At 41.7% G+C, this 16,092-nt stretch overlaps 1 protein-coding gene across 2 annotated transcripts; it reads left to right on the forward strand.

Annotated features, from left to right (window-relative positions):
* The first annotated feature begins 7,619 nt into the window (after window positions 1–7,619).
* On the forward strand, window positions 7,620–14,323 carry mbpa (myelin basic protein a). 2 transcript variants are annotated; one of them, XM_080485746.1, is made up of 7 exons: window positions 7,620–7,978; window positions 9,462–9,557; window positions 10,047–10,073; window positions 11,251–11,271; window positions 11,740–11,798; window positions 12,554–12,637; window positions 13,143–14,323. In XM_080485746.1, the coding sequence occupies exons 1-7, from the start codon at window positions 7,859–7,861 to the stop codon at window positions 13,309–13,311; spliced, it is 576 nt and encodes a 191-aa protein (XP_080341872.1). In that variant the 5' UTR covers window positions 7,620–7,858; the 3' UTR covers window positions 13,312–14,323. The 2 variants fall into 2 exon arrangements, with proteins under 2 accessions (XP_080341872.1, XP_080341873.1); XM_080485747.1 differs by lacking the exon at window positions 11,740–11,798.
* The last annotated feature ends 1,769 nt before the right edge of the window (window positions 14,324–16,092 follow it).

The following is a 16,092-nucleotide window of genomic DNA, read 5'->3' on the forward strand; positions in this document are numbered from 1 at the left end:
GGGTTTTCTTTTTCTCCATTTAGGTTTTAGTATACCTTGGATTCAGAGCTGATTGAGAGTCATTCAAACGGTGCAGATGTCTCTCCACATTTTGCAAAACATTCGGGTTTATCATCTGTGGTGTTGAGACTTAACGTCCAAATCTCCTCTTTATGCACTTGCTGCTTTCTTTCCACTCTTCGAGGACGTCCTGTGGCACCGGGACGCTGCAGATGTTAGATTTTAATGAAAACAGCCGGCAGCGTGTCCCAATGCTTCACATGAGCCTGGAAAATCATCCCCAGCTCTGTGAGTGAAATATGTAAACCCTTTGTTTGGCACACAAGTTGAATAGATCGCCAAGTTGTATTATCATGAAAACAATAAGGCTGCACTTTTTATGTCGCAGCCTCCCAATTTCATGAATGAGTTCAAATGAAGAACGCAGCACTGATTCACTCCCTCATCAAAGTGTTCACAGCCACAAAGACTCGCAGATGAATATCCCTCTGGTTCATTCAGTCCGGTGCATGAGAAATCATTTTTACTGAACACAGGAGATTTTTTTTTGAAGGCACGTATAATTCATTCAAATTGAGACGAAAAAAGCCACGGATGTTTGTCATCTTTGCCAACATCAAGCAGCTGTGAGACAATCAGAAGATGGAACAAAGCAACAAGGATGATTTCAAGAAAATGTGTTTTTGTTTCATCATTTCAAGGAATTTGTTTGGCAGCAAATTTATTCAAAAACTGTCAAAATGGGGGATTTTGTTATAGAGAATTGTTCAAATTGCTGCCCCCCCCCCCCCCACCTCCCAAAAAAAAAAGCACACTGTGATACTCATTTTATCCCCAAAATGCATGAAATGACATCCATCTGCAGAGAACTGCTTCCTGCTCTAACTCCACACATCCAGTAGTGAAGTCAACGTTCACCGCCGGTAACCCAAACACTAACTTCTTTCCTTTGGCTCTTCTTTGCTGAAACGACTTATCTTCAGCCGCTCAAAAAATATCCTTCGCTTCGAAACAAGAGAGAAACGAGATTGTTGGGATGCAAAACAAATGACAGCATTATGCTCGAGCCCTGAGCGAGGGCTCCTTTCCAAATGTTGATGGAATCACTGGCGTTGCACCATCGAGACATTTGCATTGACTTGTTTACCGGCCAAAAAGAGGAATGAAGAAAGATCGCATCTTACCGCCGATCCGATCAGCACCAACAAAGGCAACCTTCAGACATAAACCGCGTCAGGAAATAAGCGACTCATTATTCGTTGGAGTGACACGAAAAAACTTCCAAAAGAAGCTTCTTTATTGAACAATCCAAGAAACGTTCAGCCACAATTGGATGCTGTTTGTTTGAAATGAGGAAATGCAACGCTTAAATTGGTCTAGCGGAGGATGACATCAGCCGCTGGTGTTGTCATCTATAGACCTCTCCGGGGGGAACTGCGTTCGATACGAAGAGGTCACCCGGGGTGACGGCCGCACACACAGCGGACGGCACAGAGGCAACAAAGGCTTTTCACTCTCGGTGCCAATTAACGGGTCATGATCTATACGAGACACAAGCCAGAGCCCCCGTCTTAACTTGAGGCACCGTCGTCGCATGGCTTCAACAGAAACACGGGGCAAGCGAATGAAAGGGAGTTTTCAAGACGACCATTGATCTTCAGTGACAAAACAATCAGCGATGGAAGAGTCTGAGCAGACGTGTTTATTCTGAGTGAGGGAGGAGTTTGCTTCATTCAATTCTTCAGCTCATCAGCTCACAAAGCAAGTATAGTAATAGACAGATGTCCATGATTTGTGTGGGTTGTTGTTTTTTTTAAAGCATTTAATAAAATGTCTTGTTTTCACAATTCTAATTGGCTGGCGCTTTGTACAGAATATTACAGTGCTTTGCAGTCTAAAACTGCATTTCGGTGCTGCTATGACAAGCGAGAGGGCAGATATTTCAAGCTTTTAGAAACTGTTTGAGCATTTAAAGAATAGATACCCACACTACTTTCCATAGAGACTCAAAGCAGCATTGCTTCCAATCTCCCTTCAAAATGTCAAAATAATGTCAACTGAAGAAAACTTGTACCTTCCAGGTGCCTTCCATGTTGTATGGAAACATGTCAGGCCTAATTTACCCTCTTTGCTAAACTTACTTTGTCTACCGACATAAAATATCAATCACTTCATCATCTGGGTGTCAGTTTGCCTGAGGAGAGGACTCAATATGCCGGATCGTGCTTGAAGCTCATTTTGATGTCCAATAAGCAAAAAACAAAAAATCCCAAAACACAAAAAATAACAAAGTCCATGAGATCGTGAACACATCAGGGCAGAAGGGCAGTCAGACACGAGGAGGGGGAAGTCAGACGGAATCGGAATGTCAAAATAACACAAGCGACTAAACGTGAACCCTAACAAGTTTGACTGATTCAGCAGTGATGAAATGTCAATTCATCAACAACATTAAGGTTTCCTTTCGCAATACAAATTGAATCAGGTCCGCTGGACTTGGTCACATGTCTCGGTTGACAGTTTGCCACTTATCCAAGTGGCTTCATCAGTTCACGTTCTTCACTGAGCTCCACTAACTTGACCTGATTGGATTTGCATTGAGACGCTTCCGAACCCGGCAAATGACCAAATGCATGGATGTGTTCCTAAATGTACTTACAGACGTGCATGTTGTTGTTCCAGTGGCGTTTAATAAGTTTTGTCATTATGTTTGCTTATTTTGGGTTTGTCTGTTTTGTGTAAAACGAAGTTCCGAGGGGAAAACCTAGTGTTGATTGATTGATCAGTACGTGTTGTCACCAATAAGGTCGATCAAACTGAGACATTATACGGTTTCTCTGAATGAAACTGAGATCGTGGAATTATTTCGAGGAACCTCCCAGGCAAACTGCTGCATCTGCTTTCACTGACAGAGGTTGCCAAAGTCATAAAAACAATTTTAACTGGTGTAAATCAAGCCAAACTCTCTCATGTGGTCATTCTGTGCACATGTGACGGGACAGAGGGGGGCTTTCTTCCTGCCTCTCTGCAGCAGCTCACAGATATTCAGATGCCCGCTCCGAGTGGGCGTCTTGGTCTTGATCAACATTCCTGCCCGGGTTCAAGGATATCTCCCGTGTTTGTGTCCCACAGCTCTCGTCCATGGGCACTATTGTCTTCCACTCGCTCCGTCCCGGCCTTCCAGCCCCAAGGAACAAATCCAAGACTCTTCTGGACACGAGGGCACAAGCAGTGTGGTCAGCCCACTCTCCACATTCCTGCACCCTACCTCTGACAGGCCCGTGGGTGCTGCGCCGAGGTCCGGCCCTGCACCGGATAAACAGACGCAGCTCTGTGTGCAAGGCGGAGCGGACAAACACAGCCTGGTCCCACTTTACTGGGTTTGTACAGGAAACCGGGCAGCCATGTTGGCTCCGTGTATACGTTATCAAGGCATGTTCACCCACATGTAGAGGATTCCTCGCTGGATGAGTTCAAGTATGGGCCTCATGTTTGTTCAGTTTTACAAGGTTTTCATTTCCTCTGAACCACTGATGTGAATTTTAAAGGGAACGAGCTGCTCGGCCATTAAAGTTTTGTTAATGTCTTTAAGGGCTCAACCGTTGATTATTGAACTGATCTTCAAATTGTTCATGCGAATAAAAAAACTATTATGTTAAATAGATATAGAATGACACCACTGCTGTGCACTGGGCACATCACATGTTGTTAAAAACCTTTGCTTTGCTTTATAAATATTTTCATTAACTTTAGAGAAAAGCAAGGTACGATATCGGGACAGGCGGTTGTGAAATTACTTTATTAATACCACCTAGTGAAATCCTTTTAACCCTTTGTAGGGCATTCTTCAAAACACTTAGAAATTTAAAATTGCAAAAACTTTAGCAAAGCAAAACACAAAGCACCATTTTTAGCATCAATATTCCCTGAATTGGATTCATTTCTGACTGGATGTCTATAAAACATGTTTATTTACAAAAATCAACCCAGAATATGACTCAATATAAACAATAGGAGTAATTTTGAGAAAGTACATTGGCAGTAGTTTTCCTTTTGTCAAAGTGAAGTGGACCGACAGCGGGGAAGGCATTCTTTTTACCAACGACAGTACATAGTGAAATATAACCTAATGAATATTCTTCTTTCTAACATTTTCATGTGTTGAGATGGGAACGATTATTTTGGGGACAAAACCTGAATAAATTCTGATGTTTTCAAATATGGCCCCTCGCCTGATGATGGGTGAAATGATGTGCACTGTGAGGCGGCTGGAGCTTTGTTTGTCTTCAACGTTTAAGGTTGTTGGTTTGATCAGAGACTCCATCTGTTGCAGTGTCCTTGAGCAAGTCATTGAACCTCAAATTACTCCCAGTGATGTGTGAGCGCCTCACATGGTGGCCACGGCCAATTATAAGTGTGTGAAAGGCCGAGGTGGCTGACGTACTCCGATTACTTAAATAGAAGTACAGTTTTGATCGGAGGGCTAATCCGACTCAATCCCTTAAGTCAAAGTTCTCATCTACAAAAGTGAAAAGTAAAAACATCAAGCACTCACCACATGAATTATCACATAATAATAATCCATATTTCAAAGCTTTTCCACTTCACACGACGTAATTAAACAAATAGAAGCACAGACTCCACAGATGATGAGAATATAATGATCTCAGTGTTTCTGTGTTTGGTATTAAAGCTCATTTTTGAACGCTCAAACAATCATTTCTCTTTATTATTCATTATTTATTAGCAGCAGTGACAAAAGAAGAAGAATTATCCTAGTTTTGCGCTATGAATTCATTTGTTCATTGTCTGGACTTTGGAAAACATGAATTCTCCAGCTTCAGAAGTTATGAGTGTTACTGTTGATCCATAAATCTCATTGCAGAGGTTAAAATGAGTGTTCAAAGAATGTAAGGAGGAATGGTTCAGATGTTTGTGTTCAAATTTGGGAGGAGAAGTGAAAAATCATGAGAAAGATTAATATCCATCCACAGCTCTCTCAAGAGTCTTTCTAAAAACAAATCCTATTTCCTGCTGGAAGTGACGGATGCTGCTGTAGTGAAAATCTGCTTTATGAGCCCATTTTCTCCATTTGGCTTCAAAGATTTAGACGGAAAACTCAAATGTACTCAAATGTTGGGAGGAGATTAAAAAATCAAAACCTATTATTGTTACAAACAAAAACAGGTCAAATTAAATAAAGTCATCAAGTTGTCTGAATTGATAACATTGAACCAAAAACATCTCTGTAAAAATGATTCTGATGTTAAAATCGGTGGAAGCTCAAACACAAACAGATGGGTGGCAATGAAAATAACAAAATAAATCAAATCATTTGCATTTAAATTTCCGCCTGTCGGATTTCACAGAGTTTGTGAAAATGTTTGTTTGGTCACTGCTTGAATTTATTCAAACAATTCTTTTAATAAAGAGACGAGGTCATATTCTGATTTCCTGCTGGAAGCAACAATGAAACTTGTTTCCTTCTTTATGAAACTCATAATGTAATAATAATGGCGATGATATGAAAATGTGGGCTCAGCAGTAAACAACACAAGTCATAAAAGATCATTCGTACGATAATTTCATTTTTTTATCACACACAAGCACCTTTCCGTTGATTAGCTTTTTGTTTTTTGTTTTTTGTTTTTTACTTTGCTGAAAGTTCAGCCCCAAATATCAGAAGTACGACTCTAACTGAGACTCCAGCAGCGTGAAATCCACTTTTTATTTGACTGAAATTGATCTTTATATCGTTCCTTTAATCTCAGCATTTGCTCCTCACTGTGGGAACGAAAAACCCTCAGGGGTGAACACTGGGGACACACACACACACACACACACACACACACACACACACACACACACACACACACACACACACACACACACACACACACACACACACACACACACACACACACACACACACACACACACACACACACACACACACACATAATGCAGCCAATTTAAAGCCTCCACTAAATCTAACGAGCATTTCAATGGATTGCAACAAGAAACGAGACGACCAGAAACTAGTGGAGCTTCAATGATTGCTACTTCTCAATTTTTATGTCTCTTTGTTTGTTTTCTTCTTTTCAAAATAGACATTTCCTCCATTTCACATCCAAACAAATCAGCGCAGCACAATCTTTCTGTTTTGTTGATTTCCCTCAAGGGGGGGAAGTGGTCAGCCCTCATGCCTCACACTGAGAATGTCTCTGCTTCATTTCATTGCTTCGGGTCTTTATTGTGCCGTTTGCATGTTCTCCCTCGGTTCCATATGTCCTCAACTTCTTGAAAATCTCCTGCAGTTTTTCCACAAGCTTCTTAAAACTCTCCTTTCCCTGCAACTGTTCACTTGTTGAATTTGTCTCTTTATTCGCTGGGTTTTTTGTTTTTTTTCTCTAAAAGTCCATATCTGACTGTAGAAATCACAGGCTGCCAAAACAAAAAGACTTGTGTTCCAAAAAATATTAATATTCTGATGCAGCATGGGTGTTTTCTAACACAACTCACCGTGCAACAGATCCGGCTTTGTTTGGTGGCTGCTGCAGCCGCTCCGGGTGAAACAACACATGTGGGCTCCTCAAAGTGTCCATGAAATAAGATGTACAACACGGAAAAACATGTGTGTTTATTTACATTCAAGCATGCGAAGGAGATCAGAAAGGACAAGACAAAACATCCTTAAAGCATTGGTATTGACACTGTAGACCCTGCACAGCAGTAAAATATATAATAAAAGGTCGGTTCAATCGTGGCACAAAAATCAGTTTTAAACAGATTTTTGTTTCTCGGTGGCTCAGTGTGCTGAGCCACATTGTGGGACAGTGGTAAGAACTCCCACTTCACAATGAGAATATCCATGGTTAGAGTCCAGGCTTGGTCTTGGTCTATTACTGTGCAGAGGTTGCATGTTCTCCCTGTGAAAGAATCCTCTTTATATCACATTTCCCGACCACAGACCCAAAAATATGGGTTTAGGTTAGTTGGTGGGTGACTGTGACTGCACCCTGCCTCCACCTACAGTCAGCTGGGAACTTCTCCAGCGACCCAGAGCTGGATGAAGTAGTATAACGCCAACTCGATGTATAGTGGATAAACATATTTTTTCATAACTTCATTAGTCTAGATATTGATAATTATCATCAATTTTCTTAATGGCTATATTCATTTATTGACACATTTTGCTCCTCAAAGCAATTGTGGAATTGCTTTGGTGGTGTGTTCGCTTGCTGTTGGTCTCGTTTTGGCAATATTTGGTTGTTATTTTTTTCCAGCTCATAAAATGAGAAGTGCAAAGTCACTGCAAGTTTAGTTTTATTACTGTGGAGACGGGGATACTTGGCTCATGTTCACGGGCCTCTGCCGGGCCTCTCCGTGTGTTCATCGGAGTGACTGTACGTCCAGTTTAAACACGACGCATGGAGACGATATACGAGGCCGGTGCAACAATGGGCTGTCAGTGCTCGGGCCTGCTTCGCATCGGGCTGTGAGTTCAGACTCAGAGATAACCCTTGTTGTCCCTGCGGCCGGGTGAGGCAGATGGGGAGAGGAACAATGCGGAGGGCGGCAGTGACTGACACAGCCACTGAAGCTCTGAAGAATGTCTGGAGGCCGGCCAGAGATGTGGACCTCACCACCCTGACCCCTATCGACCTCGCCCTCCCCATGTCCCATGGTGCCCCCGGGGGGCCGGGAGGGACGACACCTTCAAAGACGGCCCCCCGAGCGTCAGCTGGGTAGCAAACCACCCTGAAGGAGCGGCAGAGCTGTGTGTTGGCACTGTGGGCTTTGGACTGCGTGAGACGAGGACCTAGAGAGCAGGCAGAGAACCTCAGCAGCAGCAAGCATGGCGACAGCGAGCACCTCAGGGCAAAGCACCTTCAGCCTGGGCAGGAAAAAGAAGAACCCCGGGCTGATGGACCAGATTAGCAAATTCTTTGGTGGGGACAAAAAGAAGAGGAGCAAGGTGAGAATCAGTGTTTATTCTATCCTCTAAACTGTGACTTCAAGATGCAAAATCCACATGTGAAGATAAAATAGAGTAAAAATTGTTAAAGTACATAAATTATAGAGGTTTGAATGAGTAATGAGGAAATATTACGGAGAAGAAACTGAAACGTTGCCTTTTTGTTCTACTATCTTTGGTTTTACCAAGTTGTCTGAGGAGGAAGATTCAGTACTATCTTGACATATTAAAATGTGTCATTTTACTTCCCAATATAACCAAAAATCACAATAATCACTAAATCAAAATAAACCCATAATGTTAAACAATATACCAATGCCACATTAGTTTTAAGTGAGCTGTTTGGTTCCTGGCATTGGTATAAGTGATAATCATAATACTTATATTAGGCATAATATAATTGTATTTCAAGCTATATCCACATTTTTTATCAATCATGGTTCAGAGTTTAATAAAATAACTTTAAGATTTGCAAAGCAAAGTTCAAAATATAAACTTAAAAAAAAAAGGTTTTCAAAGGTATTTGTGGTCACATTGATAATAATGTCATTATTGGTTGTTTTTAGTACAATTCTGCTCTTGGCCAGCAGTTTTACATGTGTTTTGTTGTTTAATCTAAATATATAGAAGGAAGGTGCAGGATTGAGAATCTCCTTTTGTTGCATGGCACCGTTTACTTCATTCCTATCAGCTGCTTTATTCACAAACAAACTGAACTGGCTTCAACCACACATGGACGCCACTGCACGTACTGTGCACTGTGATGTGTCTAAGCTGCAGTTATGATGTATAAAAATATTTTCTAAGAGCATTTGCGTAGTTTCCGTTGCCCGGAAGCTTCGGTCAACCTTTTGCTCCGGTCAGACTGCTATTTTGAGTCTGGATATATGTGCAGCTCTACAGTGCAGGTAAATGATGCTGACCTGACGATGTGATAGAGACAGAAAAACCTCAGACAAAGCCCCTTTCAAGCTTGAGGATTCAGAGCTCTGTAATGGGAGGAGCCCTCAGGAGTCGGAGCAGCTCTCAAACAAGCTGCTTTCATCCAGGAGCAGCACAGGGATGCCACATCTGAGACGTTTGTGTTCAGACCCTCTCACACTCCCTCATCTCCACTTCATTTGTTGCACAGCACAGTAGGAATAGAAAGGACACAAAGCTTTATTGAGCTTTATTGCCGGAAAGTTTAAAGAAATCACACATTGCTTAGAGTTTAACAGGCGACTTTGCATGTTCCGATTGCTGTTTTCCATTACGCTGCTGAATGAACCCATGTTGAAAAATCTAAACATGAAGTCAGTCTGAAGTTGGCACCTTCATCCTTCAGCCTCTGGCCTGTTCTGTTTGTGGCTTCCTTTTGATTTAAACTTCCTATCTACCGTCAGAGCTCTTGATGCTCTGTTTTCAAAGTCTCTCATTTTCTGCCATGTTCATTGATCCTGTTTCAAGCATGTAGTCACTTGACCTCTGCTGATCCCCTCAGGGGTCGTTCCGGGGTCACCTGGCCTCCTCACCTCAGCAGTCGTCCTCCCGCCGTCGGACCAATGAAAACGCTGTGGTGCACTTCTTCAGGACCATTGTGAGTTTCCTGGATCAAACGGTCGCACGTTGTTCACGTCACATCACACGCCACGCATGCTTTACATACTGTTAACCACACGCATAAAGTCATTTCTGTTGCATCACACTAACATCTTGGGACGGTTTTCAGATTTTCTTTAATCTGCTCCGAGCCCAAGTGAGTTCCGTGTGTTTCTCTGAAAGTGTTTAAAACAGAGAACAAACCAGTGTCCCGCAATTTCTGCTGGATCGTCAGAGGTGGATCGTCACCGTCTTGTTTTGGCTCTGACTCCTGGCATCGATAGTGTGGCAGCGTTTGAAAACCAGCACGCTAAACTGTTTCTCCTCTCTCGCTCATTGCAGAGCTGCGTGACTTCTTCATTTACATTCTGATTTAAAACAAAAGGAGCTGAGAGGAAATTTCATTAGGAGTTACCGAGCTGTTGTTTCTTCTTGCATTGTACAATCAGTCACTCTGTTGTTATTGTCGTTGCTTGGTGTCCCTCAGGTTTCATCTCCTCGTCCCAAATCCAGGGTGAGTCCCATTTTTCACCATATTTGTTTGGTTGATCATCTCAGACACAAAGACAGGCAGCGAAGATACAGAGATGTCTATCGTACTGAATGCATTTCTCAAGTGCAGAAATGGTAAAGGAACAGTATGAGGGAGCCGGCTCATGATATCAATTCATATATCAGGCCACAGAAACACAGCGAGCAGCAAAACAATCTCATACCAAAGCAACACAAAGGCTCGATTCTCTTTGACTTCCAGCGTAGCATCTGTGAGAGAGTTTTTAGTGTCCTCTGTAGGACGGACACAGCGTCACATCGGAACAACACAACAAAGTGTTTTCAACAGGCCAACGCACACGCCAAACCCTCTGCAGCACGAGGATAAAAAGAGAGAGAAAATAAATTCATTCTAACTCAAAATGACGGCACCAAAACCCTGAAGATGGTTCTGTGTGTTGATTCATTTCTGGTAAGACAAGCTGGCTGTTCACAGAAAAAATGACTAAATAAACAAATGGAACAGAAAAGTAAATTAAGAAAGAACAGCAGGGAAAATACCTTGAGAAACCTGCGCACCTGTCAGCAAATACACATAAATATGTCATTTTAAACAGTTATATTTGTCTTCTCACAGTTGGTTCATTCTCTATCTCCTGCTTCACTCTGTTACTGTAATTATCAAACAGTAAAATAAAATGAAATGATTGAAACGGTCCTCGGAAAATGTTTTCATATTTATTAAATGGCCATGGTTTGAGGAACCTGATCTCAAAACACAGCGGTGGTGTGTTCTCATCAAAGCCAGCTAATGCAAGGTAATCTAGCATATCCCAGATTATGTGTCATTTATAAGACTGAGTTGATCATAACTGGGCGCAATGAAATGCTGAATTTAAAATAATGATTAGCAAGTCATGTTGAGGAATGCATTAAGGTTTACCAACAAAGTGCTTTTATATTGGATTATAACTAATCCTCTGGATGTCAAAGTCACCTAAAAAAACTTTTATTTTTTGATTGTGCACGATTTTTCGACTTTCTTCCTAAATGGACCAAACAACCGCCAAGAGACAATAGTCACCAATCTCTCTTTGTCGGCACAATGCCGTCTAGTCTGAGACGTATGGAGGAGGCGGTGACATTTCCCTCTGTAGCTCATCTCACCATGTCACGATCTGTTTCTCTTTCATGTGCAGTGGAGAGACGTCTTGGGTTTGGTACGTCACATCTTCTTCCTGGAAACGCTCATAAGCCGCACAGCCGACTGTACCTTTCTTGCAATCCCATTGAAATCTGTCCGCCAGAGGTCCCTCGCCACATGTCCTTTGTCCACGCCGCACGCCTCGCCTAACCCTCACACTCCGTCTGTGGCTTTCTTGCTTTGTGTCTCGCTTCTTCCTTCCTTGAGGAGATTTCCCTTTTACATTTGGGAACGTGGAGTCGAGCCATATTCAGAAGAAAGGGAAACAATTACAACTGCAAGCGGCACACACACACACACACACACACACACACACACACACACACACACACACACACACACACACACACACACACACACACACACACACACACAAAACACAGCTATCTAGTCACTGATCGTCTGATTTGTTCATTTGTCATTATTGGCTCACTGGTAAATTTTTCATTCTTACAATTCCCTCCCCTTCTTTGCCTCAATCCAGAGCGACTCTCTGCTCCTGGATGACTTTGAAACGGCTCGACTATTTATGAACCACAGCCGGTAAACATTTTCTCTCAGGACCTCTTGACCTACATCCCCGTCCTCCACCTCTTCTTGTCCTTTTCTCTCTCACGCCTCTTCTTCTCTGTAACACCTTCACCCCCTTTGTCTCGGAGATGACTCACCGATCCTCCTGTGTTGTCTTTCCACCTCCTTCGTGTCTCCTCATCTGTCCGACAACACCGGACGTCCGTCTGTGTGTCGGTTGGCTTTGGTCATCCTTTCACGTCCCCTGTGTCAGACTCCTTCCTCAGGACTTCCGCTTTCCTTTCCCCCTGAAGGCTGCTGGTCCTGTCACGCTTCAGCACTTTCTTCTTTTAATGTCTCACTCGTGTTATTCTCCGACAATAACAGATCAAAAGATCCGATATTTCCTCTTTGCCCTGCTGCTGTTGCAGAGAAACCACATACCTGCTCTTTTTGATATATTCTTTCCACATTAGTTTAGTTTTATTGTCCACGAAAGAGCAAAAACACATTAAAGGATAGAAACAAGTAGATAAACAAAGAGACTGAATGTTTGGGCAGTGATAAGAAACTCGTGTCACTCGTGGTTATGTGCTTTTTGTCCAGCAACAGCAAAACTTCTCTGATGCCGTTCAAACATGTCTGATTTCATAAAGACAACAGGTCATCACCGGAAAACAGATTAAACATTTACCTAAAGGTCACACAGTAACGACGCAGTGAAATTTGGTTTTCAGCCTCTTTGGTTGCAGGTCTCCCCTCTGAGCTTATAGAGCATCTTTTTGTAGGCTTCGTCACCGCGTGCCGAGAGCGCAAAGTCGCCGGTTAGAAGACGCAGAGACCAAAGCACGCTGTCCAGAATCTTCAACCTGGTGAGCTCGCCAAACACGTTCGCCGCTTCACGCTGATCTTTCAACTGTCTGCCTGTGAAACTGAGCTTCATGCTTATCTCCTGTCTGTGTTCACCTAAATGCACCAGTGATGCTCTCATCAGAGATCAGTGAGTAAATGAACAGTGCAGCGATTCATCAATCCAGCTTCACTATTTATTTTGATCTCGTCATCTACATCATTTAAAAACAACCAGTCGTCATTATGAACTAACAAGCATATGAGCTTTTTTTTTTTTTTTTTTGCTTTGACAGTACATGTAAACCTGAACACTCATTCATTGTTTTGTTTTTTCTGCAAACTCCATCTACCTCAGCCCTTCTGAGAGGCTCATTGTTCATTTGGATAAAAATCCTTTATGAGACCCGATAAATGTGAAAGTTTCTGACAATCAGCTGCTCTCTAAACCTCCGGCACAGTTTCAAGTGTGAGAACAACTCCACTTCAGATTATTCTAACGTCCTCCTCCTTCCTCCTGCTCACCAGGGAGACCCAAAATCCCGTGCACCCCCTAAACGCTGGAGCACCATCTTCTAAGCTCGCCACCGAGGACCAAGCCACAGATCCACCACCGGTGGGACCGGAGGAGGAACACGGAGGAGAAGCAGATCTGCGAGAGGCGGACTCACAACCTCAAGAAATGTTAACCCACTAACACAAGCCTCCTTCACCTCCAGACAGAGACGCCGCCACGTGGAATAAAATCCCTTCTTCAGGCCTGTTAGTGGTTATCTTAGCAGCTTTAGTTTTAATCCTACTTATTAAAGACTCAATCACCTATTTATTTATTTTTTTTTTAAAAAGGTTTAATCTTGCTTTTAGTGAAGTTTCTGACTGTATAAATCATCTTTGTCCGATGGTGCTAGTGTCGGCTGTCTGAGGTTTTTCTATTCGTCTACTGTCGTCTGCATTTTTGTACCTGAGTGATGCTCTGTGGATTGCGCTGCTTTCTAAAAAAAACAAAACAAAACCAAAACAACACACACTGTTAAATGTGCCAAATCTACACGGAGTGGTCTTGTTTCTGCTTGAGTATGTTGCAAAGGAAATCTAACGGGAAGCCTGTATGAGTAGTGCAGACTCCAATGTTATTTCTATGTAACTGTCTTAGTTTGGGTTATGTATCGGTGTAAGTAACAAACATGTACAGTTTGAAAAATAAAAAGCCCTTTTCAATGCACTGTAAGATTTTTGGAAAGTCTCCTAAAAGTTTTCTCCTGGCTTTTCCAAAGCTTATTTGTTATATATTATCTGTTTGCATCTTCAGTGGAGTTCTCGTGTTAAACGTGTTTTATTCAGAGGATGACAGAAGTGGTTTATTTCAGTTGATGGCGACGCTGTAAGTGGTTCAAAGGTCATGGGTGGATATAGCAGATGGGACGAGGAGCACTGAAGGAGAGCATGTTGGATTCAGATGTCGAGACGCATAATTAGTCATTTTTATTATGTTCATAATGAATTAAACTGTCATTCTTTTTTGTGCATGATCTCTCTCTGTATGTTCACTTTAACTGAAGAGTCCAAAACACTGTAAAGATCCGGGTGGTTGACTTGTGGTGCCACAGAAACAGCTTCCTCCTAATGTAAGATTCTTGGTCTTAAGCTTAACTAGTAATAAACACCTTTAGTCTCCTCTCAGTCGAAATCTATTAAATGTCTTAAAACCTCATCATCCTCCTGTCATTATTCTTTTATGTCAGGCGTCTGCAACACACGGTTCTGGAGCCACGTGAGGCTCTTCATCCTCTCTGCAGCAGCTCCCTTACATAATATGTCACGTAAACTTGTTTTCATTTTTATTTTCATTCCACGCAGATTTTTCAAAAATGGCTAAAAACAGCTAAATATAGTAAAACTGCTAAAACAGCCAGAAGAGTATTGAGGAAAAGAAAAAAAATTTAAAAAATGAAGAAAGGAGAACAATAAATAAATAAGAAAAAGAAATAAAGGGGGAAAAAGAAAAATTTGAAAATACAAAAAAGGAAAATAGGGAGAACAATAAAGAAAAAATAGAAAAAGAAATTTAAAAAAGGAGAACAATATAGAATAAGAAAAAATGGGGAAAGAAGAAATACAAAAACGTAAAAAAGGTAAATAGCAAAAAAATAAAAAGGGAAGTAATGAAAGGAAAAAGGGGGAAACATTTTTAATTTGCTGGGAAACACAGAGCGGCTATAAACAGCTAAAGAGAAGCTGAAATAGACCAGATGTATAAATTAGCCAAAGCAGAAAAATCTATTTTTTAAAATTGTACCTATTATACTTCATTAATGCAACCGCATTTTATTGCAATTTTTTTAATTTTTTTTAATTTTCAATGAATCACATGTTTTGCAGCTCCAGACAAAGTTTATTTGGTAGAAAATTGTGAAAACAGCTGTTTGCAGATCCCTGCTTTATGTTTTAAATCGTTGGCAATACTGGACAATAAATATGAAGAAAATAGAAATTAGATGTAGGTGTGTGACATTGTGGATATGAGCAGCATAAATGCTTTGTGTCTGCACAGTATGAATAAAAAGAGAGTATCAGATCGGTGTGGATTTTATTTTTTGATAACGTTATTTGGCCTCGAGTTTTGTCACCATGACGATACAAATTGTGCCTTTAAGAGCTTCAAGGCTGAATGAGCAATTCAACAATCTAAAGGAAAGGAAACACTATATTCTGCTCTGATTCGTCCCTGAAAAATTCTCTCGAGGACCGTCCTCCACCTCAGACGATAATCCCAATATCATTTACCGACCTCAGCGAGATCTTAACTACACCAAGCAGCACATTCTGTCCTACATCTACAAAGCAGGGATGAGTCATTCTCATTAGTCTGCCCTGTCAATACTCACATGTGGGAAAAACAGAGGTTCTCATCATTAGAAACAATGCTGAGATCAAACTTTTCAAGGACAGCAGCCTAACAAGTGCTGGAGCGCTCAACACGGCTCCCAGGGCCTCATTTAATGTTGTAATAATTGGCTCAGTGGCTCATAATTGACATCAAATGACGATACAATTTATTCTGGGCTTTTGTTTCTACAGCTCCTCTTGACACTGATGGTTTCCAAACTGAAAATATACTCACTGTCATATAATCCAAACGTCTACCCACATTACATTTCTTTGATAGAAATATCAACAAAAGATTCCTCATACTGAAGGGTGATTACATATGCGGCACCGTATGTAATAGTACATTTCCTCCACATTGTTCTCTGCGTAGCCTTGTCACGACCTCATGCCTGCCATTTGAATGGAAATCTCCATAGGTTGTTCCCTCTGAATGCACATGAATAAATTAAACAGCAGGTTCACTTGTCAGTTGACTGTTGCAGGATGTTCACAGGTTTCATGGAGGCCAAAGCAGCGTGCAGCTGGAGACCTCTGGTGGAAGCAGCGGCTTGGAAAATGAATGTTTTTGGTTTACTGCGACGCCTCCAAC

Source organism: Lipophrys pholis (assembly GCF_963383615.2).
Source record: "Lipophrys pholis genome assembly, chromosome: 17".
In the NCBI taxonomy this organism is placed as follows: domain Eukaryota; kingdom Metazoa; phylum Chordata; class Actinopteri; order Blenniiformes; family Blenniidae; genus Lipophrys; species Lipophrys pholis.

Coding starts and splice junctions, on each gene's coding strand:
- mbpa (XM_080485746.1), top strand. CDS start 7,859: ATGGCGACAGCGAGCACCTCAGGGCAAAGCACCTTCAGCCTGGGCAGG. Junction 10,074..11,250: donor CTCCTCGTCCCAAATCCAGG/GTGAGTCCCATT, acceptor TTTCATGTGCAG/TGGAGAGACGTCTTGGGTTT. Junction 11,799..12,553: donor CTATTTATGAACCACAGCCG/GTAAACATTTTC, acceptor ATCTTTTTGTAG/GCTTCGTCACCGCGTGCCGA.